The 25,114-nt window shown below is 48.2% G+C and overlaps 1 protein-coding gene across 2 annotated transcripts; it reads left to right on the plus strand.

Annotated features, from left to right (window-relative positions):
• The first annotated feature begins 1,954 nt into the window (after positions 1-1,954).
• Positions 1,955-24,119, plus strand: LOC105838294 (basic-leucine zipper transcription factor A). Of its 2 annotated transcripts, none has more exons than XM_036286853.1 (2): positions 1,955-2,834; positions 18,622-24,119. In XM_036286853.1, the coding sequence occupies exon 2, from the start codon at positions 18,642-18,644 to the stop codon at positions 20,055-20,057; it is 1,416 nt and encodes a 471-aa protein (XP_036142746.1). In that variant the 5' UTR covers positions 1,955-2,834; positions 18,622-18,641; the 3' UTR covers positions 20,058-24,119. The 2 variants fall into 2 exon arrangements, with proteins under 2 accessions (XP_036142746.1, XP_036142745.1); XM_036286852.1 differs by lacking the exon at positions 1,955-2,834 and adding an exon at positions 3,864-4,561.
• The last annotated feature ends 995 nt before the right edge of the window (positions 24,120-25,114 follow it).

Here is a 25,114-nt window from a genome sequence, read left to right on the forward strand (position 1 = left end):
AACCGGCCGGCCGACCGACCGACCGACCGACCGACCGAACCAAGAACCTCCACCGCGGTCCGGCTCTCTTTGTTTTGGCTGGTTCGCGCGCACGCAGCCGACGCGATTCCAAGTACTATCTCGCTCCGATGCGTATCTCGTTACGCCGACCCCGGGCGCGATCGGCGCGTAAATCACTCGTTTTTTTTTTTAATATCTCTCTCTCTCTCTCTTTCTCTTTCGCCGACCGCGAAATCGCGCGCGCGTCAATTCGCCCACACGCGAGCGCTCTCACGCCGTGGAAATCTCGCCGAGGGTCGAGAGGGCGGGAGAGATCGTTGCACCTCTCGAACGACGCTTTTACGCTCGGCCGTTCCGATCTCTTTGTCGTGGAATTTATACATAGATCCTTCGAGATAACGCGGGTGTCGAGCGACATACGACGGAATTGTCGAATTTCCCGCGCATGGCGTGGAACAGAGCGCGCCTTAAACGTAACGATTTCGATTCCCCGACCGACCTTCCGTCTCGTTGAGTTTGGCCCTTGTACTTTAGGCCAGATCGATCCCGACGTTCCCCCCCCCCCCTCCCGCCGCGACGAAGGCGCACCCCGAAGGTACCGATTAAAATTCGTAGAACGCGAATTGGATCGATATATCAGTCACTGACTGTCGGTGATTGCTTGCATACAGTATACCTGGAACGGAATCGATGACGGTGGCGATTTATTTCACGATTCATTCGAGATCTTTCTTTTTTCCCCTTGTGAGCTTATTTATTTCTTAAACCTGGGTTGCCACTCTTATTTTTCGTCTACGTCGTTTCATTGGGCCTGACAGCGCTTCTATCTACTAAAATCTTGGGTAAACGTAAAGATTTTTCTTATCTCGAAAAACGTAAGCCTCCGTCACAGCTTATCGGTCATAGCTTATGGAGTGTTGATATATTTCTTGTGTAATTTTATTTACATTTTCAAGTTTGTCTGCGCGTCGAATAAATTTCTGGTCTTGAATGCCGTTCCAAGCTGAACGTGAATAGTATATCACAATACCGAATTGATAATGACGCTAACGGGCGTCTACCGTGTCAATGACGCCAACGAGAATCCCCCTCCCTTCAAACACCAGAAAGATTTTGTTGGGCAAATACGTCTTCTTTTTTTAATCGTCTTAAACGTACTACGTAACTTTTATTTTAGAGTCATAAATAGGAAAGAAGCTTCAAGGATCTAAAGCAAAGATTTTTTTTTTTTTACGTAGCTTTTGAAACACCGAAAGTTTCTAGTAAATCTATCAGAATTAACTCTCCACGCGTTAGATATTTCCAAATTGAGATTCAAAGGAGGATCAATTTTAATCGCCAGAAACGACGCAAGCTTTTCTCATCTGCCCTGACGGAGACGCTCGGGGTCTGACTCGGTTTCGGCTCGTATTTCAGCCGTCATCGATAACCGGAACATTTTCGCCGCGTTCGCGGAACGCGGAGCGAGAAATTTCGCCGCGTGCAAGCGGTGTCACCCGTCCACGGCATGTGGGCACTTGCGTCGCGGTCGCGCGCACGACGCAATCTAATCGCGCCGCTCGTCCGCTCGGAGCGACGACGCGGGTGCATTCCGCGGCGCGGGGCTACCAGGGCCAGCGCAGGGGAAAGGGGAAGGGAGGTAGAGAGCGAGGGTGGGGAGACGTCGCGCAGCGCACGGCGTCGGGAGGAAAAAGGAGGGGGTGGGAGAGAGAGAGAGAGAGAGAGGGAGACCGGACGGTCTGACGCAGAGGCGCGTCGGGAGCCGGTCGGCGGCGGTGGTGATGATGGAGGGGGGGGACGGCGAACGCGCGGACGGGACGAGGGGGGCGCCACCGCCGCCGCACGTAAACCGAGTATAAACCAGGCGTAAACTTGCCCCCACCCCCAGGGGTCTCCCGCGACCCCACGTTCACCGACACGCGCGCACACACGTACGCGCGCGCGGCAACCCCCGTCCCAGTCAGCCTTCTCGGCATCGGATCGGAGCCAGACGACATTGGGGCCAAGACGACGGCACGGTAGTCAGTCGCCGTCGGAGTCTCACGCGGTGTGCGCGCCAGTTGTCGGAGTCAGTTGTCAGCCCGGCTTCACAGCGAGCGGACGTGTGCGCGTCTAATCTACGCTCCGTCTCTTGCTCCGGTTCGCCCGCGAGTTACACATATATATTATATATATAAATACGCTCGCATTCATTGTACACACGTTGTATATATACTATATATATAACGAAATATATATATATACGCGTTCGCCGTCGCGGAGCTCACACAGTGCAACGACGCGGTCGGCCGCGAGTCAGCGCGGAGAGAGTTCAAGTTCACTCGCTCGAGAGGGAGGAAACGGGTCCCCCTCGTCGGACGTCCGCCAGTGGCCAGCAGTCAGTTGTCCGTCCTCTCTTTTCGGGAGTGCTTCACGCGAGTGCCCTTCACGCGCAGACAGAACGCGTACCACTTGAATTTGAGTACCCGCCCAGTCGCCCGAGAGTGTCTTCGTGGAGATATTACGCGCGCGCGGTGTGCAAAGTTCTTTTCCCCTCTCCAGTCGTGTTTTCCGAGAGATTCGTGTTACGGGGACGACTGTTATGTCGCTGTGACAGCGCGCCGGAGGTTCGACGAACGGAGCATCGTCGCCGCCGTGCCGTTCCCGTTTCGACGATCGCAACCGCGATAGTCACGCCTTGTGGAATCACCGCGTTTACGCGGGGGAACTCTCTGTGCGTATTCCACGCGTACGGACCGTTCGACTGTCCCGAAGGTCGGCGACTGGATCGACGACAAAAGTGGATCGCCGTTGTTCCTACGCGCGCTCCGGATCGACGGAATCTTTCAAGATTGGTGAGTACGCACGTGCACGAAGGACAACGACGGGCCGCGTTTTTCGTTGCATTGATATCTCTCAAAAGTGTCACGTAGCGCAGTCGGAGCTGGCTTCCCCCCCCCTATTCCCGAAAATTTCGGTTTCCGTCAACGGAGGGGAAAAAAAAGGGACGAGAGTCCAAATTCCGGCGCTGACTGTTGTGTTTTGAAAGATTATATTTTCTCACGAACGTAGAGCAAACGAAAAACGGCAATTTTCCGATGGTCTCGATGATAAGGAGCACGTGCTCTCTTCCGGTGCAGAAAAACAGCAACGTTCGAAACGATCCGCGACGCGGATCCTATCTATTGGCTCTCGAGTTGAAAAATCCTCGCGTTACAATCGTTCGAAGCTCCGCTTCGCGGATCGCGCGGATTTTCACGCGATACCGATCCAAGGGAAAAAGTGCAATTTTTGACGTGCGGGATCGGCGTAAAATGCTCGAACGGCTCGCACCGCTCGAACATGACGCAAGTGCGTTGTTCGCGATCGCGACGGGGTGCATCCATTGTGTGCGCGCGCGTATCTTATCGCGCGATATATTATTCGCGGCGGCTGAATCACGCGGATTCTTTCTCTCTCGAGTAACGCAGGTGGCAGATAAAACGAGGGGGAGGGAGGGAGGGTTGGGGGGGGCTTTCGGGAAATGCAATTAATACGCAGCTCTCGTCGCGGCTCTACGGGGAAATAAAAACGAGACGACCCGCGAAAGTGCGTGCGCGTTGCTCGCTCGGTTCGTTCGTTGCGTCATTCCCCGTTGCGACGGGGGATTTTTTGCTTTGTGTTTTCGAATTCGCGCGAAACGCTCCCGGAGGCGCGCGCGAGACGCTCCGCCTTCCGCCGTAGCGGACGAATGCGTTTGCGAAATGCATCGCGATCAAGGATCAAGGTCAGATTTTATTTTTATCCTTTCGACTCCGCCGCTCGCTCGCTCGCTCGCTCGGCTGTTACGTGAGAAGAATCGATATTCTCGTCGTACGTAACCTTCTCTTTCTCTCTCTCTCTCTTTCTCTCTCTTTCTTTCTTCTTCTCTCTCTTTCTCTCTCTCCCATTAACAGCCGATTATAATTTAAAATTAGCCGATCGCGGCGAATTTGATTAATTGAGACACATTACGGAATCGAGATGCGGTGATAACAAAACGCGTTCCCTCGGCCGTAACTGCCGTGTCGCGATGTTGCACGACGATCGATCTTTTGCGATGCCACCACGTGGCCGCGACAGCTGAACGAGGAGTGATCCATCGACGGCGAGATCCTCTCGCGAAACGGGAACTCCGCTCCCCCCTCCCGTTTCTCCTTCCCTCCCTCCCTTCCTCGCTCATTACGCCGGAGTTTCCCCCTCCTTGTCGAGCTCTCTCCCCCTCTCCTCCTTCCTTCCACCTTGCGGCCGCGTGTGCCGCTATGGCTCTCCATTAAAGTGGGCCACGGCCCAATTTACGGAGCTCTCTCAGCCTCGCGGGTAAGCCAACCGTCCGTGCGATAAACTTGACGGACTCGCGCGGCGGTCGAAGGGCACGCACGTGCACACGCTCCGGCCGGGTGCATCCCGCTTAGAACAGTAGAGACGTCGTACGTGACCGATCCCGTCCCCGGCGCGGAAAATCCTCGGATCCGAGTCAGATCGCGGAGAGAAATCGGATGCGACGGCGGGCACGATAAAACGGCCGAGTCATAACATTACATACACTCCGACAATTAGATGAGTGAGTAAATAGATTGTGCAGGCGCACACATAAAAAAAATTAGCATAAAATTAAAGTTAATGTAATGCAATAGCGATATAAGATCAGCTTCTTTAGTAATATTGTTGTTAATTTAACTAAATTGTTCAACTCAATTAAACCTGTTTAATTCAAATATTTATGTACTTCAGTCGAATATATAAAGATTTGATTTAAAATATTTTTATGCATTTAAGTTAAATGAATAAATAACTTGAACTAAAGAAATTTAATTAAGTTGAAAAATTTTGTCAAATTAACATTCTTTTTCTCAGTGCAGTTGTCTAAAAATACACGATGCACGTCCGATCGTTTTGACAATAAGAGTTTTTTTTTTTTATTTTAAATCTAATCCTTTTGAACAGATATTGTACTTTCTATCCACGTAAGATGATAATGACAGCGAAAACATATTTTTTGTGACAGATCTATATAAAATGTCTTTTTTAACGCTGTGTAGATTTATTTCGGTATTTGCACTTCGAAAACAAAGATACTCTCGGGGAAACACGAGCGTTCTCCCTTTTCCCCGCCGCGATATCGTATCGGACGCACCGGAGTAACGGATCAGTTATATCGAGCCTTCGGATGACGGTGCATTTATGTCGCCGACAATAGCGAGAGAGGAAAGCGGCGGCCGCTTTAAGGCTCAATTTCGATCGTGCGCGTTGCGGGTTTCCGCAACGAGAGAGAGAGAGAGAGAGAGAGATCGAGTCATCATCTCCGTCTCCGCCGAGATCGATGTTACGGATCGTCGTGTCGCGGTCACCGTCGCGCGCGAGAGAAAGAGAGAGACAGATAGCGGATTAGCGGTATACCCGCGTTGCGCGGAAATACAAGTCGCAGGTGTGTTGCACCACGGTCGCGCACTTGCAAGTGCACCGGCTACTGCTAGTCCACGCTACTGCTAGTTACGGTTCTCCGCCGTCCGTCCGTGCGTACGTGCGCTCGTGTGTGCGCGCGACCGGATATACCGGAGCGATATCTGGCTTACGTATACGTGTCATCGCGTCTCGGACATTGTGGATTATACGTTGCGTCATCGGCCGTTCATCGATCACCGCATGTATATATAGCGAGAAAGGGACGGAGAGAGATAGATAGAGAGAGAGAGGGGGGGGGGGAGAGTTACACGGCGAGAGACACTTGTATCTGCTGTTTGCACCGCTCTATTTCTTATTTAAGCGATATCGACAACCGCGACCACCGCGGAACTTTAAGATTGTCCTATCCCCACGTCGCGGCGCGAGCGGCAGATCTCGGGAAACGTCGGGGAATTTTTAATTGATGATATAATTATCGTTAAATTAAATTCTAATTAAGTAATATATACATGGCGTTTGGTAAAGATTTAGGCAATCTTTATAAACAGGTGGAGCGCATTAAACTGAACAGAAAAGTCCTTTACCATTTTTGCAATTTTCGCAAATAGTTGATAAGTTGTTGATTACACAGGCACACAAAAAAGTGATTGGTTCGGCGGACCGAACTAATTAATCCTCATGTATTTTGACTCGCTGAATTGGCTTATTTTTTCCTAATTTCAAAAAGAAACACTACTTGATTTAAAAAAATATATAATATCGATTATATGAAATGAGGTCACTTTAGAATTATTGAAAGTGCGATTCCTAATATTCAAAATTCTTAGACTCGAAATTTTTCATCTACAGCATTCGGATTTGAACCGTAGAATTGCAAATCTAAATCGAATATGTTGGCACGTCTCCAGTCTCCTTGGCTTCCAGTTCGCGCTGAACGTTAACTTAATGAGACAGCGTCTTCAAAAAATATTCCAGAGATATCGTCGCGATTTTCGACGACCGTATTACCGCGGGATTGCATCACGAGCGCTAATTCGAGGCTTCGCCTCTCGCGTCTCCGCGCCGTTCGAGGCTCTCCATAGGCGACCGAATTCCGCGATTCAGAAGCGGTTGCGGTTTATCGATCATATTAGCAAACATCAGACTCCGCTGTGCTCGCCACGATGACCTTTTCCCGTTCGTATTATGCAACGAAGGTGAATGGTCTAACATAACAGCCTGCACGTGTTGCAGTCACGTGGCGGACGGAACGGGACGGGACGGGATAGCAGCAACACAAGGCGAACCGCGCACTCGCGCGCGAATTGCGCGAGCGTTTGCGCGGCGGCGGCTATGTGCTAACAGTTGCATCACGCACCGCGTTATTTCTTAAGCGACTTTCACACCGCAGAGCCCCTGAAAGAATCGTGAGCCGCGCGCCAGAAGGCCAACGTAATTTACGTACGTAGTTACCTAAATCAAATTGCGCGGTACATTTTTATTGCCGCTCGTTGATACGAAAAAGAAATTTAAATACCACATATCTCATGCATTTACGAGGGTAAAGCCGATTCTCAGTGCGGTAAAAGGGAACGCATTGAAATTTTCGTAATCGCCAGTGGAACGTTAACGCGCGCCGTACATACCTCGTACCGCACGGAAGCTTGCAGCAACATTGCCGCACGGATACTTTTTTTTGCAATGTGTCACTTCAGCAATGCCGCGGCGACGTTTTAAAAAGTATCTTTTACAATGTTACCCGCGAGTCAGTACGCGTTATCACCACCGGATGGACGCGGCGGGGATTCACTTGTCGTAGTTAAAAAAAACACACACACACACACAAGATTAAAAGGCGCAGCATCAAGAAATTTTTCATTTATATTTTAATGGTTTTATTCCTGGAGGGGATAAATCTCCGAAATTTGAGTTGAAAGACGAAAGCAAAAATGAATTCAGCAATATGTGACATTTCTGGGAGTTACACGTGCCAAAACGTAATGGCGCGTGCATTTGTGAAATATCAGAGAGCACTGAAATGCGCATGGTATATTGTTTCTAAAGGCGGATATCTTACCGTTGCCGCGATTGCGGCAACATTCCTGCAATGTTGCAACCATACGAATGAAATATATATCTGTGCTGCACGGTTGTAACACGTGTCTCGAAGATCGTAATTTTCGGAGCAACGGGCCGGCCGCTTTTCTGAAAAAAAGACGGAGGGAGGGACCGTGCCGATCGTATCACGATGTGTCGTCACGCGCGTCCATTACGTAACGAGGATAAACGCTTTTGCGCAAAGGCCTCCGGCTCGTTATCCGCTCGTGTGTCACGTGTAGTCGTGTGGCCGCGGCGGGACGCGTCGTAAGAAACGTCGCGAGTCTCACGTGGATCGTACCACCCGGCGGAACGTGTCGCGAATTACGTATCCCCCCTCCCCTCTCGTCCGCCTCCCCCGGGAAAGGGATGAGGGATGAATGCCGAAGAAAACCACGGAAAAGCGCAAGCGCGAGATTAAAGTCGAATTAAAATTCCGACGACGAGCCGCTGCGACAATTTGCCCCGAGCGGGTTCCGAAACGTAAGATTTTCTACACACACACACACACACATGCATGCATTCGTCCCGTGTAATTCGGTCTCGCGCCTCTGCCTGGCCTTTCCCCTCCCCGCCCGCTCGCGCCGCGCCGAATCGTATCAAGCCGCGTGACGCACGATTATGTAACGACAAAGCGTGCCTCTGTTACGCGACTATAATACGCGACTATACCGGGTGTCCCCGGTCAAATGGCCGTTGTTCTCGCGCGCGCTGCTGCGAGAGAGAGAGAGAGAGAGAGAGAGCCCTCCCCGACCTCCCGCGATATAGTCGTGCGGCGATTCGCACTCGAACACCAGGGCGCTGGGGAACCTTGGACACGCGCGCGATTACAATCTCGCTCCGTGATCCCGCGATATGCTTCCCTCCCTCCCCCTTTCACCCCTCGCGAACGGATCTAATCTGCAAATCTCGCAGCCGCGGGTCGACAAGTTTTTCCTCTCTTGTGTCTCGCGTTGATGGTCGGCGGCCGTTATCGCCGGCCCGGTTGCATAATGCGCGCGAGAAACGAAATCGGAGACCGGTTCGAAATGCAAAGGCCGATAACGGTATCAGTGGCGGGCCGCGCTGTTACGTGAGCGCTGACCGCAATCGTAACACGTACGTATGTACACGTTATGTATGTATGCACGTATACATGTACATGCAATATCCAGCCCCCACGGCCAAACCCGCGCGCACGGTGTCCGTATGATGGCCCCCGTGGTCGGCATTGTGCGGCCACCTTTACGTGTGCCGGCACGCGCGCGTGCGCGCGCGCGCGCGCGCGCTTAAGTTCGTCGTACCCGGGCTATTTTCGGATACTCCGTTCGCGCGCATCCTATTCAGCGGTTTTTTCTGAAACGCGCGCGTTCCGCAAGTACGCGATACCCCCGGACGTGATATCTCGGGTTCCCAAGATCGTCACGCGCGAACGCAAATGCGCATTTATTTAGTATATTTCCTTTTGCATCCTCTCTCAGCTCTCTCTCTCCTATCGATTCGATTGAGAGTTTTCTGTGCTCGCCTCGCTTCCGGCGATTTCGGATTCCGGTGTCGCGCGGCTTCCGTCGGAGGGATCCGTATGGAGAACCGTTTGTGATCGTTACACCCGTTGATAGTGTTATTCTCTTCTAGATATAATAATTTTAGACTTCCGTCCTACCGCGAGATTTTCCAGCCTGCGGCGACCGAGAAATAATGTAAATAAATTTCCGGGAAAATATACACAAGAAGGATGAGGATGAGGTGGAGGAGGGAGGAGGGGGGACAATACATCGCGTATGCACATTGTGAGCCGCTTCCTCGAACGAACGCGTCAGGAGAAAAAAAAAAAAAACAAACGCCTGGCATCGGGTCAACGGATGACTTATTAATCGAGATACGCCGTGATATCACGCTAATTATTACTCATCAACAACATAGTACGTCGCTAATTATTTTGTGTTCTAAACTGCAATACCGATTTCGTAAACAACGCTTACGAAATCGCGATGTGCGTTCTATCCGCGTTGCCACGTCATCGAAAAAAAGTTTATCGTCGTCATATCTGTTTAATAATTTATAATTGTTACAATTATTTTCCTAGTGGAGTACAGCAAATATGCTGATACGTAGCATAAATAGTTAAGTCGCACGATGGCGTCTTTTCCCGACCGCCGCAATGCGGAACGCATTCCCGGAAACCGGGCGTCGGGGCGCCGGCGAAAAATACGGAGAGCGCTGGGAAACGCGCGATTTCACGCTACGCATTAATTCTGTAGCCCCCGGGGGTAGAGGACGAGCGGTGCGCGGTGCATCATCCCGCGTGCGACGCGACTCGGCACGTTCCCGGAAGGAGGAGGGCGCGATGAGTCGCGTCGAGACGCAAATGCGACGTCGCCCGCCGTTGCTGCTGCTGCTGCTGCTTCTGCACGCTTGCACGCAGCAGCGGGCCACGTGCGGCCCGCCGCATTGCGCAACGCGCGGGCGGAGAACACGTGCCCGCGCTATACGAACAACACGTTCCGTTCCCCCACCACGTACCTTTCTCTGTGTCTCTTTCTCTCTCTCTCTCTCTCTCGCTCTCCTCTCTCGCCGTTCCCGGAAAATTAGGTGATACCGGCGTCGGGAGGGGGTGAGAGAGGAGATAAGATTTCCTCGGAAATGTCGATTGATAATGACGACGACGCGGAGGGGGGGGGGGGGAAGAGATGCGTGCTCGGAGGAATTACCGAACGCAGGAACGTCGCGCAGTTGGCCGCGTCGTTTCTTCTCTCGTGCGAACAACGAACGACAACACAGGCGAATATTAATAGCGCGTGATTCGCGATTTCGGGTGACCATCGATCTGATCGAACGATTCGCGGAGCTTACCTCGGATGGTTTTTTTCGATTACGACGGAGATCCAGGTAGAGCGGGAAAGAACACGCGGATAATGTCGGTCGTTAAAACTAGAAATAGAGTGTGTTATCTCTCTCGGGAATATTATCGCGCGGTCTGATGTTTCGAAGAGACGATTCTTTGACGGTAAACGTATTGCTATTTGTGTTCCAGTTATATACGAGTCACTTTTAATCACTCCTATTTCATCCTGTATATAAAATGGGAACTAAATTTAAGTAAAAAAAGATGTATTACATCGAATCCAATTGTTATTTTATCGCTAGATACAAACGTGTTAATCTGAACGTTGCTTATCTTGAAACTAAGCAATTTAATTACAGAATGAGTTAATTAAACAAATTTTTTAATGTTTCTTTTTGTTGAAACAATAAATTTTGACTTATATGAAAATCGAAAGTAACAAAGTGTTGTTTAACTCGAAGGAATGACTTGAATTTGATCTCTTAACTTTTAATTGATGAAAAGTCGGAAAATTTCAGAATTCTATCTGTTGTACACAAGAGATGGGATATTAATCCGAGGTAATGAAACGGCTCGGTACTTTGTTAATGTTTAACAGTGCGCGCGTTTCAGTGAGCTCATCATGAAATTATATCGAGCCAAGTCATCGAGAGCTACACTCGCATTTCCACCTCGCCATTCGGGATAGCGTCACGGAATGATTTTTCGGAAATGAGCGGGCATAATAAACGTTGTGCGTCGCGATAGAGTTGCAAGATTGCGCAACGGCGACTCGTGACGTTTCGACGGAAAATCCGCGGGTGCTCACCCGCCCACTATATCCGTAACGTGTGTGGCGTAACGTATACGTGGCCGATTCGTAGCTTAGCTTCCGTATATGATTCGACGAAAATGAATGATTGTCGAGAAAAACGATGCCGTTTACGTGATTCAGCCTCGTTCGTCGTGCCCGATGACGCCTCGTTTGCAAAGAACGCGGAAACGTCCATCGCTGATCATTAGAAATACAATCAAGACGATCTCATAATCAGCCAAAATTAATGAAATGTTTTTGATAAGATTTTACACACACTGAAAAAAAATGTTTAGTAAACTTGTGAGATGCATATCATGACGATATTGTTTGCGATATTTGGTTACTATAAATAAATATGTGATAATGATAACAAAATTATTATGATAATTGCAAAACGCTTGATAACAATTATAAACATCTCGTTATAATTACGTTATTCTGTTATAAGTAAATTGTTGAAACTTCAGTTTCACCGGAGCCTTTGATAAAATATAGTTTCATAAAATAGTTTTTTTTACTAAATGCATCTCGCAAGTTTACCAAGAACTTTTTCCAGTGTACTGTTCATGCATATTCTTAATTTTACCGTCAAAAATGTCGGTGACAGCTTATTTTTTCAATTAATATCTTTCTCCCTCTCTCTCTTTCTTTTTGTATACCACATTATATCATATATTATTGTCTTCATGCGTGTAAACTTCTTGCATATCATCAAGTTATTATTATCATTATTCTTGTTGTTTAAAAACAAGTTCAAGTGAGGGGGAAAGATTTCCTCTTCTTTATCGTGGGAAAAAACGCTTCTGCGTAACAATTTTTTAAATCATTTCATCAACAGTTTTAGCAAATTTTTCCTCATACTTTTTTTAGCTCAATCGATTTCTCCGAGTTTAATATACTAGTTTCGTGTTGAAAATAATACGCTGTATAATTTTTAAAAAAGGGATAGCAGCATTTTGATTTTCTCGACCAAACCTTATATCTCCTTAACGCGCGTCACGTATCTTCCCTCCGCGTTTATACGAACGGAGAAGGAAGGACGAGAAGGGAGGAGGAAAGAGGGCAGGCCTCTACGTGCCTGGCGCACGCAAACCTTATTACGGAATCTAGAATCGGCCGATTAATTAAGCGGCGATGCGCCACTCGGAATAATAATATATGCGCAAGCGGGCGACGTCGGGCGATCGATGAGATTGCGTAACGTTTTCCCATTTAGTTACACGCATTAGAATCTCGTAAGCATTTATTTCCGCGGCAAGGCACCTGTGCATTAGCCGATAAAAATAACAGAACAACGGGCTCGCTCGTATATACACGTTGACGTCACGTCAATCCGTCTAAAGGCCGCGCGCTTCGATTTGAATACCAGAATACGGCGCCTTTACACATTCGTTGATCTATCTGTCATGACGCAATCGTTTCATAATCATAAAATCCTATGATCTTGCATCACAACAGGAAAAAAAAAAGAGACAAAGAGAGAGAGAGAGAGAGAGGGGGTGGGTGGTATGACGTTAGACAGGCGTTTATCGCGTTTCTATTTTTTGCCGCCGTTTTAATTTCGATAAGTGATGTCAGCGCGCTCCTTCCCGAAGGATTTATTTCGTTCGCAGATAAGATAAGCGCGCGGTCCATTTATCTCGTTTCCGAAGTCACTTCCGTTCGTCAGGAGAGAAGCGGCGCGCGATCCGAACGCGAGAGGAGGCCGGGCCCGTCTTGCCCGATCGTCGTGCCTTCGGGATCGCGGATTCGATTAATTTCGACGGCGAGAGCGGCGGAAGAACGGAACGTGATTCCCCGACGGCAACAAGACGCGGCGCGCGTCACGCGGCGTTTCCGCGCGCGTCACGCTGCGCGGCGCGATCTGCGTCGGAATTATATTAGCCAACGACGACGTACCGGGCGCGCGCGTTTACGCCGATCAACAACATTGTTTACGCGCTTAATTAGAAACGTCGATGCAAATAAAGGCTCGCGTTTCCTCCGCGGAAAGGCCAAGAGAGAAAGAGAGAGAGCGAGAGAGAGAGAGTTGTCACCTTCGTCGCGGCGCGTGAAATCCGCGTGAATCGCGCGCTTCGAAATAGACCGCGGTAGAGCAATTTACGAGTCACCGAAATAATTTCGAGCTAATTTCAAAACGCAGAAGAGAGCGTCGCGCTTAGATACGTTATGTACTTACATACGCGTCGCGGGAGGGTCGTCCGCCGCCGTGGGCGGAAGTCGCGGGGCTCTTGGAGCACGTCCATCGGTGATTTCGCAAAATTGCGATATGAACGAGCGCGTTACACGTGTTCCCGGTTCCTCCCTCCAGTCTCGCCTAATTGGTACGCAGAAGCGTTTTTTTCCACGATAAAGAAGAGGAAATCCTCCCCCCTCACTCGAACTTGTTTTTAAACAACAAGAATAATAATAATAGCTTGATAATATGCAAGAAGTATTTTTACACGCATAAAGACAATAATATAATATAATATGATATACAAAAAGAAAGAGAGAGAGAGAGAGAGAGAGAGAGGACGAAAGGAGAAGATAACATAGCGAAAAAGGCTAAATAACAATAGTGATAGTATTCCTCTAACCCTGACCTCAGTACAGTGTTACGTAATCAACGTACAATATGATGTAATATAACGTAATGGCGCGTAAGTGAAAAATAATAAAAAGTAACGCAGTAATAACTGAAAAATATTAAACAATAATAGTAGTGTACAAAACGGGGCGTACAAAAGCTTTTTAATTGAGACTATAAAAAAAGAAGAAAAGTAGAATAGCGGGTTAAAAATGAAAAGTGACGAGAGGAAGGGTAGCTGCGTTTTAAAAGGGGGAAGCTAATGTCGAGAGTACGAATATCACTGCGCGGATAATAGGTCAAAGCGTTTTGACTCTGCGGCGCTGGATATCGATATTGAAATTACATCGTTTCGACGCCGGACCGGTTTCGTTCGCAACGACTCCGCGTGGGCGACTTCTGCGCGAGGCGGAAAAATCGGCAGGTCGGATCGGCGCGAAGGATAACGTGAGTCACGCGAGTCGCTTGTCATCGCGCGTAATTGGACTGGCTGTGAAATTCCACGAGATTGCTCAATTTTCGAATCCGGCGTGTCCCGATAATTCGTCGTGCGCGCTGACACATCGAGGAAACTAACTACTAGCCGTGCACCTTTCAAAATCGGCACGCGAAAAAAAAGAAAGAATTTAGCGGTAATCAAACTCTGGTGTAATAATTTTAATTCAATGTTTTATTAACACACGAAATATTTAGTAATTTTTAACAATTATATTAACAGTAACCAAACTATCGAAACTGTTACCAGTTTTGGGGTAATTTATTTTACGTTATGTTATGAAAATATTAATTATTACAAAATGGTGGAACAGCGTAATAAAAACTGTTATACTAGAATTATGGAAGAGACCTTTTGGAGATGTTTATGTTTTATTTCTATCTTTTGTTTATGAAATATTATCCAAAAGAATAAAAAATAAAGTATTAGCCGTTTCTATTAAATACTTTACTATATTAATATTTAACTGAATATTTAATTGAAATTAATTCACCAAAGCTTAAAAACTAAGCGAATGTTACTGTTATCTAGACGTGATCGTTATTATCAAATTCTTTTATCATAATGCGGTTCTAATTCGCATCTTCAACAGCGAGATGTGCGACCACGAAAATCAAGAGGGGGAAAAGATGTTTTTGTAAAAATAAATGCACGATAATCGGATCGACTCGAGTTTCGCGACTCGCATCGACTCGTGAAACGCGTGATACATCATCGGATTCGCGGATTCCGACTTAACTATTCTATTTTGCCGCAACGTGACGCATAACGCGATGTTGAAGTCCCATCTTTCTCGTGTTTCGTTGAGCACGAATTATTCGATCGAGTTGAGTCGCGGAATTAATGAGTCACGCCCGAACTTCTGAAAAGACGACGGCGTTGCGTAACGGAGTATTAAATAACGAGCGACGCGTCGTCACGCCGGTGTGAGTCGTCCGATTTCCATATCAGGATCCTAGAAACCGTCGCACGCGCGCCGCGCCGTCGTCGTCTCGAAGCTTCGAGATAAGTCTTCGTTTTTTTGGCGCGCAGTTCGCGCCCGGGAAGGGGAAACACACTCCTCGTGTCAATAAACCCGTCGTCGCCCGTTGTGATGACGCCGGATTGTTTGCCGCGGTTGTTTTCTCCGTTTGTCTTCGTCAAGTGGGGTCGAACGAGCGCGAACAATCGCGAGCAAGCATCATCGTCGCTCGGTCTCAAAATATCAGGCTACAGATTGGCGAGATTAGAATTCTGCCAATCAGATAATTTCAATTTTAATCTGTTTCCTTTTAATTGGTTTTATTCTAATCTCCAATTCTCAAACTTTGATCTTCAACGCGTAGTTCAATTTTGTTCTAAAATTGGTAGGAACCTCATGAATGGGCTAAAGACCCTGCAATTAGAGCCCGACCAATACAGCCAGTTTTGTGCATACGTGTCCAGTTTTCCTGAGAGAAGAAAAGATCGGAAAAGGAATGAGAAACAGCTAATGCCCGATGTATGCCCCTCTCTCTCGCACGATCTTGCCTGATACTTGGTTCACAATCGATTGTAAGATCTCCAGCTTGGGCTGAACGCCTCGGGTTAAACGCCGCGCCCGATTGGACGAGAGGTCCCCGCCGTCTTCTTCTAAAACTGGACTGAATTAAATCGGCACGAATAAAACGCGACTGCACCCCAATTCTCCTCGACGAACGTACCGCGAGTCCGCTGACGAGTTTGAAGAAGCTTTTCTCCCGCGGCAACGGGGGAGGCTCGACTTTCGTTAACGCGGCCGCACGGAAATGAGCGCGCGACTAGCCGAGCTTACGTAATAACGTCGCGCTAACGTCGTTAACATCCGTCGCGCGAAACGGCTTTTTATCATTTGTACCCACTGCAGGAGCTTAAAGTTCATCGATAGTTGCGCAATGAGCGACGTTCGCTACCGCCGAGATCTCATTTCCCACGTCGGCTACGAGACCTGAGGTCTTCCCCGTTACAATGGAAATTGGGAAACGAAGAGCGGAGAACCGTTCGGCAAATTGTATACATTTATACGCGAGACATGCAGCGATGCGGCGAAAGAAACGGAATAGATTCTTCCATGTACACTGTGCAGAATTCTTTTTCTAAAAATGACCGAACGAAGTTTACCTGTCACCTGCTTTACATATGTATATATTTTTTCGCTGGTGGATAATTGTGAAATTGTTGTAGACTCCTCACTCGGTATATTTCGGCACTTGGGATCGTCCGATAGATCGTCGCGTGCTTTTACAAGCTTCGCGACTTTGCGCGCGCGCGCGCGCGCGCGCGATTATCGCGGTGGCGATAAGCGATGCGGTTGACACACAACGTCGTGCCTATTACGACGATTAAAATATTGCCGCATGCGGAATTACGCGCCGATTTACGTAACGATAGTTATCTCGTCTGAAAGTGGGTTCCGTATATAGGCCACGCTCGGCGAATCACACGGTTACGTTGCTAGGAAAAAAAATAATATTTTGCACTATGCGACAACAAATAAATTGTAATCCACTGAATAAAGTTGTCCAGTTAGCACGGATAAATACTTTTATTTATTTACTTACGTTACGCTTCGCAGAGTAGCCAAATTTTTTGTTATGCAGAAAGTGTCTCAGTAGTTCTTGCTGAGGACGAACTCCTTTTCGTTTATCACAAAGCGATTTTTTTTCGGCAAATCCGAGAGAAGGTCGAGGGGACGCAGAGAAGAAAAGACGTCTTTCACGCGCGTAATTAGTACGTTCGCACTTATGATCCCGGGTCGCGCACCGGCCGCCGACTTGCGCAGCAGAATCTCGAAGATCGGGCAAACGCGTGTGTTTTCCGCTCGTATTGCCACGACGACGATGGATCCCCGTGGGATCCACGTGGACGACTCGGTTCGGTGAACGCACGTGCGCGATTGCGTAAGGGTCAAAGTACACACACACACACACACACACACACACACACACACACACACACACACACACACACACACACACACACACACACACATGGGCAGCGTAACGGACCTAAGTCGTAGACGCAAATAGCGCACAAGTTTCACGGCGTGTGCCTTCGATTACGCCGGTTGAATTCTAACGGCATAGACGTCAAAACCCGTGCGCTATTTACATCTACTACTCGGAGTCTGTTACGTCGCGCTCTACGCGCGCTCCGCGGCTCTAACAGTAAGCCGCGCACGTCCACCGTTCGGATTAAGACACGTTACGTGCGCGGAGGCGGCGGAGTATTTTCATCCCGCGGCGGTTAAAAATAAAACGCGCGATCGCTTTCCCGCGCTCTCGTCAATCGCCAGCGGCCGATAATGCCGGGAATGTCCGGGGAACAGTCCGAAAAAATTGGATCCGGAGCTTACGTCATCCTTGCCCCCGAACATTGTTCTTATCGGCGCGCATCGAGGAGCCGCTTATCTGGAAGAAACCGCCGGTAATATTGGCTCCCGATTGGCTCGATCCAGAGACAGATCCGTCGGAGTTCGAAGTTTTCGTCGCGACTCCCGTGTTGATTTCCTCGCGTTTCGAAATCATCGTCGCGAATCAAAAGGAGGAACGAGGGAAGGTCATTTCACGGATCGTCGTAGGTCGTTGCATAAGAATTCGCGAGGTGTGACGACTTTTTTTCCTCTCTCTCTCTCTCTCTCTCTCTCTCTCTCTCTTTGATCGACAGTCGGAGGTGAAGCGAACGGCTTCGTCGAGCCGGGTTCACTGGCACCTTCGACCTTGGCGAAGCGAACGCGACCTTACTCAAGGCTGTTTTGCAACTTTAGGCGAGAGGAGCGTCGTTGAGACGCGCGTTGGCAGTGCGAGCGTACGTCTCTCGCGATCCCTCGGAATTCTTTACCTCTGGCAGTTTCTCTCTCTTTCTCTCCCTCCCGCGTCTCTTACGACGTCAGAGGCAGCCGCATAAATCAGTTGTCTCTCCGTCGCGTTGAAACGGTACCTCGAGAAAAAGAAATAAAACAGATAGCGACGAATAGCGACTTCTCCCTCTGCGTTCGCGGCCGACGAGAGAATCCGTTATTCCCAAACCAAATATGCGAAGGATGGACGTTTCATTTTGCTTCCGGGAACCGCACACATTAGGAAAGGTCGGCTTCTGGAGAGACCGGCGGTTTGTAAATTCTCGAAATCTTTCGTACCCGGCTCTAAGACAGTTTAGAAATAAGCTCTTCCAGACGTACGTAGACGTTTGCCCCTTCCCTCTGTCCTCCATTTGACACGCAGTTACGTAGTCCGACCGTTAGCCAGTCCTCTCTCTGACGTATGAATTATCGCCGTCGCCGCCGTCGTCGTCTGGCACGCTACGTTTACTTACTTGGTTTCGTCATCGCCGCTAATAAACGCGACGCGCGAGTTAGATCTGTGCGAATTAAAAATCACACGCGTCGACGACACCTATACATCTCGCTGGCGATCCGTAGCGCAGATCTCTGACCAGTTCCCTTTCCCTTTCTGTTCCAGATGTACTAAGAAGACAAATTATGGTGGCAGAGTTTGTCGCCCGCCAGAGTGGATCGCCCATCAATGGTGAGACCGCGTGTCTGAACAGCAACATGCCGGCCACGCACACAATGGCCCATAGCGGCGGTCACGGTGCGCCCCACGGTGGGCCCCACGACGTCCACGGACCCTTAACGGTGCCCCTTACCACGCATCCCGGCCATCACGGCGGACCACCAACTGCGATTCAGCAGCAGCAGCAGCAGCATCAGCATCAATCGCAGCAGCAGCAGCAGCAGCAGCAACAGCCACTGCCGCCGCCGCCGCAGCATTCGCCCCAACCGCCGCACCATCATCATCACCACCACCAGGACCAGCAGCCGCAGCAACAGCAGCAGCATCATCACGACGGGCCGCAGGGGCAGCACCCGGACAACTACGGGCCCAACTTCGACATACGGAAGGAGCTGTTCTCGCAGCGCAAGCAGCGCGAGTTCATCCCGGACAACAAGAAGGACGACAGCTACTGGGACCGCCGCAGGCGCAACAACGAGGCGGCGAAGCGGTCGCGCGAGAAGCGCCGCTTCAACGACATGGTCCTGGAGCAGCGGGTGATGGAGCTCAGCAAGGAGAATCACATCCTCAAGGCGCAGCTCGAGGCGATACGCGACAAGTTCGGGATCTGCGGCGAGTCGGTCATCAGCACGGAGCACGTGCTGGCCGCGCTGCCCTCCGAGCCGACGATCAGCGTGAAGCGCGCGAAGCTACCGGCGTCGGCGGCGCTCCTCTACGCCCGCACCCCGAGCCCGGTGCACACGTCGGTGATACATCAGCCGGTTAGCGGCGCCCGCTCGCCGAGATCGCCGGCCCAGCTCTACGTGCCCGAGACGACCGCCTATCCGGAGACCGAGAGCTTCCAGTATCCGTACTCGCACGCGGCGATTCATCACCTGGACACGACGAGCGCCCTGAACCTGTCGTCGCGCGGCCGCCGGGCGCAGTCGCCGTTCGAGCTGTCGTCGGGCAGCGGCGACGAGGCCGGCGGCCCGCAGATAGGCGTCGTGGGCTCCCAAAACAACCCGGCCGCGAACAACAGCCTACCCCATAAGCTCAGGCACAAGTCGCGCATCGGCGACAAGGACGCCGCGAGCGCGCTCCTCGCGCTCCAGGGGATCAAGCAGGAGCCCGGGCCGCGGGCATCGCCGCCCTGGGACGAGGGCTCCAGCGACGAGCGCGACTCCGGGATCTCGCTGGGCGCCGAGTGGACCGCGCCGACCACGGTCCCCACGGTCTCAGACGACCGGGAGGTCAAGATGAAGCTGGACCGTCTCGCCTCCGAGGTCGCGTCCTTACAATCGATATTCCGCCTTGGGAAACCCGTCGGCGCGGCGGTGGCGGCCGCGGCGGCGGACAGCCTGGTCACAGGTCACTCCGCCGCCACGGTCAACGGACCGTGAAGGACGCGGCCTCCCTCCTCTTCTGAGGATCACTGAGAGTCCTCCCCCTCCTCCCTTCCTCCTGGCCGGATGTCGGGATCCTTGGAAAATTGGGAGACACGGAGAGACGCCCGCCGTCCGGAGGAGGACGTCGTGGGCAAGGGCGACGGACCCTCGGACCGTCGCGAACAACCAATTTGATCGCGCCGAGCTGGACATCGTGTTTGCGATCGAGCGAGGAAAGGGGATTCCCCCCGAAGAAATACTTGGCGATTATTTTAAGGACGAAGAGAGAGTTTTTTTTTTCGCGTGCCGCGGTGCAACGCGAGCAGACCTGCGTGTAGTGATCAACCTACGTTCGTCCGACTCGACGCTGAGGCAAGAGCAACCCTTGCGATTACCGATCGCCGGCGATCTGCTCGTTGCGCAGCGGGTCATCGATAATAACGGGCGGGAGAGACGCGGCTGCGTCTCCGCGAAAAACTTTAATCCTTCGACCCGTGGGTCACGTTATACCTCCCTCTCCCGGGACGCGCGAGGGTTTCTCTACCGATGAAACTTTTACCCTTATTGTGATACGCGAGAGACGTCAGTTTGAAAAACGAATCCCACCCTCGACGGGTTCGGCTATCGGTCGAAGGGTTAAAGTCGTTCCTCCACTCTTGGTTCCGAGGCGAGGTGGAGTTAGGCGATTAAGAGCCGACGCGATACCTTTGTAGCCCTGTAAGTTATGTTGTAAGACTCCCGTAGGCTAATCGTTCTTCTATTATTACCATTATCGTTAGTGAGTGAGAGAGAGAGAGAGAGAGAGAGAGAGAGAGAGAGAGAGAGAGAGAGAGAGAGAGAGAGAGAGAGTGCTTTGTCGATTCGAGCGTATATCGCGGCGCACCAAGGCATCGCGATCTGTATTACATGAAGTTTAATTGTTACACGCGAGTTATTCTCCCCCGATTGACGATTGGTCGCGCAACCGGCTATCTCACTACCATCGAATGTCTCACAATACGATTCGTTCCCGCGTAGCGAGGCAGGGATTAACTTCTTCCTTCTCCTCTTGTTCTTCTTTTTTTTCTTCTTCCTACACTTTCATTATCATCGTCTCCTTCCTATCTCTCGCGATGACGACGTCTCGCGCAGCGGAGAGTTCCGAGGCGCAGCTTCCTCGAGTCACAATTATTTATTCGCCCAGAACCGACCGAACCTTCGCGCACACCCGCGCGATTATTGTTGAACGTCGAGAACTTTCGGAAGCGATGTCTACTTTGTTCATTCCGAATTCGCTCTTTTCTCCTTTTTTTTTTCTATTTATTGCTTCTTCCGAAAGCCATTCCTGCAAAACCTGAACGAAGCTCCACGAATCCCCGGGGTTGTCTTCTACCTTGTTTCTTCTTCGTACCTTCGGGGTTTCTTAGATTCCATCCGAATCCGCGCTGGTCAATCCTGGACTTAAATCCCCGCGGAGGGTGAAAGGAAGAGTCCGCATTCACACGCCAAATTTTTCCTCGCGACTCTTGCGCGACTGTCCGTCGTCTCTCCTTTTTTTTTTTTTTTATACTTTTGCTATCTAAATCCACGCTACGGTCAGTGTAGCGGCGAGTGTCTGTATATATGTATATGTAGAGAGAAAGAAGAACGAAAGTACATCTGTGTTACAAACGCCGGACGAGGAAAAAGAAAAAAAAAACGCTAAACTTTGATGTATGTACAATACAATCGCCGCGGAAAGTCCTCTCGGAAGGCGGAATTTAGTGCGTATTTCAAGTATTAAGCGAGCCTATAGGTATATGTAATATATATTTACATAGCATATACTTGCAAGAAATATATATATTATACGCATATATATATTTTTTTCAAATTAATGTATTTTTCGATATCATTGAAACGAGCTGTAAAACGCGTGGCACAACGCAGATTTGTGCTCGATTACGTGCCGTTGCAGATTCCGAAGGTGGTGCGAGGAGTTATGTAATACGGTGAGGCAGAGAGAGAGAGAGAGAGACCAGTCGATATTGAAATTGAGATCGACCGGGGCCGCCGACCGTAATCAAAGCGTGATTTTTCTCGCGTGCGAGCGCGAGGAGAGAAAGGAAACAGAAGGATAAAATGATAGTGGAACAAAATCGGTGACGTGAAGAAAGAAAACCGGCGATATTTTGCTGATCACTGTCCCCGCTAATCGCGATCAACCACATTCGTTTCTACCACATGTGATACGCTATAGAGCGATAGAGAGAGAGAAAGAGAGAGAGAGAGAGAGAGAGAGAGAGAGAGGCGCGGATCGACGTTAATCCAAGAGCAACCGTAATAGCGAAGAGGCATCTCTATTTATTGTACACTAATCGCCTATCTGTTATATACGGCGGAGAGCGTGCGACGACGAGGACGAAAAAAATTAGAGCTCAACTGCAGTGAGAGAACTTTCCCGCAGAATTTATTCGTAGGATGTCATAAATATGGCTTTCAAAGAATTTCATACATGATAACAATAACAACAATAACTTTATTGTGTGTATAATAATAATAAAATTATATTGCAGAAGGTTACAAAATGCTACAAAACACAAAATTATTGCTCAATCAATAATGCTGCTTGCAAACTTGACATCAAATTACTAATAAAAAGTTAAAAGGCAACATGATGATAATGAAGTTCTTCAAAATCCATATTGTCTCACTACCATAATTTGGATAGTAAATTCTAAAAGAAAAATCTCCTCGCAAACGGCGTTTTGAAGTCCCCTCTCGCGAGACGATCCGTTGCGTCCTCAGTGGACAGGATCTCGTCTTTATTCCTCTTGCCCCTCTGTAATTTTTTACTTTACTCTTCCCGGCGTGAATGTTCCATATATTCTGTAAGATTGTAAATTCTGCGGTCAGCGTCAATGAACATGCAACAGTCTCGCGCGAAAGGAGACTTCGAACGCCGCTAAGACACCTCTTGATCTTCCTACAGAAAATAAGTTGTTCTTTCATATTAAGTAAATATATTTTTTTAGTATCATTTTCTATATTTAAATAAATATTAGCAAGCATAAAATAATTTCCTTATATATTACGAAATATTTCTTTAAATGATACTACAAAATATATTCACTTAATATTAAAAAAGAAATTTTTCAGCTCAACCGAGCGGATGTAATATAAAATGTGAAATCCACGATGTCGATTAAAGCACTCAGATACAACGTAAATAAAGCAATAAAACATTTCGCAGTCATCGTCGTCGTCGTCGTCGCCGAACTCCGACACACTGCAAAGGACGACGTTCGCCAGCAACACCGCCGCGTTTCGCTTGTCGCGTCGCTTGTAAAATACCGAGAGTGCCTGTTGTAACGACGAAGTCACAGTGTGCGCTTCTCGCAAGAGAGAAGGAAACGAGGATGCTGCACCACGTGTAAATACGTTGTCTTCTATTGTTATAACTAACGAGCGCCCGCGATTTTCGCAATCAACGTCGACGACGAGGTCTCGACCACGGTTCCAGATTTTTAACACGCTCTACATAGACCCAGATACACAACAAACCAAACATACACACACCCCGATTACTCGCGCATCTTTGCCTCGCTCGCCCCGAAGACGGTCAACGATAACGCGACACGATCGTCGCGAGAGAGAGCCAAACACGTTACAAATTTGTATGTACATATAAACAATCGCACCCCTTTTGCCAAAAAGCAGTTACGAGGACCGCCGGAGCGTCGGCCGGAGAAGGAACGACACCCTTTTCCTCCCCCTCGCACCTTCTTACCTTTTTCCTTCACTTCTACTCTCTCCTTTCCCTCCCCTTCCCAATTGTGCCCCGCGAGATCGTTCGCGCGCGTTTCGACTACAGTTCCTATATGCACTATACTAACGGTAAAGCGACTTAGAGGCGAGGATCGATGACCCGTCGTCCGATTTACGATTTAAAAAGAAAACAAACCGTAATTCCAACCAATCGAATAAGCTTGGTTCTCCTTTCTCCGGCTGCTCGGAGATGCGAGTATTTAGACTCTAAGGGACATATCCACAGCGCGTGTAGTGTACTTGTATATGAATACCGATAAATAAATATTTTCAATGTTTTTGACACAAGAACCTATCTTCAGTTCTTTCTTTCTTCTTCCTCTTTATTCCTCCCTATTCAATAATTTGCTAAGAAAGATCACCAACATTGCTCTTTCAATAAGTTATATATATATATATATATTTCATATGAAATTATTAATTACAAAAAGATAGATAGTTTCGAAAAAAGTAAGCGAGACTATGACAAGCATAAATACCTACTTTTGAACAATTAAATACCACGCGTGCGAATATTATACAAAGAATATAAAAAATATATATGTATACACATTGTAAAGTAGTTTGTACAGTATATAAGAAGCAACGTGTCTACTCATTGACGTAGCATCTGAGTCGAAATCAACTCTACAATCGTCTAAAATATATTTCCATTATGCTAAAAAAAATATAAATATCGAGTTAATGATTTTGAAAGGAGACTATTCGGCAGATTACTAACGTTGATATAACAAATTTGGAATAAATCTACCAAAAAAGAAGAAAAATATAAACATAAAAAAGTCATATGAACATAAAATAATGTCCCGTTGAAAAATTATCATATTTCATATTTCTAAGAATTTTTCAAATTTTAAACATATAAAGATTTTAAAAAAATCAACATCTTCAGATTTTGTAAACTTTCTTCAAAAATAAATAAAAAATCCTAGAATATTTTAGAATTTACATATATTTATAAAAAATTCTAGAAAAAAAAATAAAAAACTTTTCCTAGTACTTTTAAAATGATTTTCAATTTATATTTAAAAATTTCAAAAATATTTTTTAAAAGTTATAAAATTATACAGAAATTCTGCAAAATTGTATGAAAAGAATTCTAATAAAAATTTTCACAAGGGCATTTCAAATATTTTAAGTTATTATACCTATAAGAATAAATCAAACGATGTTCATATGACTGTTTTCTTCTTGTTTCGGACTCTAAATTCATTCTCCAAACATATAATTCTAAATTACTTTGTTGCATCATTATGTATGACCCTTTGTATGATTTTTTTGAAACT

This window comes from Monomorium pharaonis, chromosome 5, assembly GCF_013373865.1.
Source record: "Monomorium pharaonis isolate MP-MQ-018 chromosome 5, ASM1337386v2, whole genome shotgun sequence".
Classification (NCBI taxonomy): Eukaryota; Metazoa; Arthropoda; class Insecta; order Hymenoptera; family Formicidae; genus Monomorium; species Monomorium pharaonis.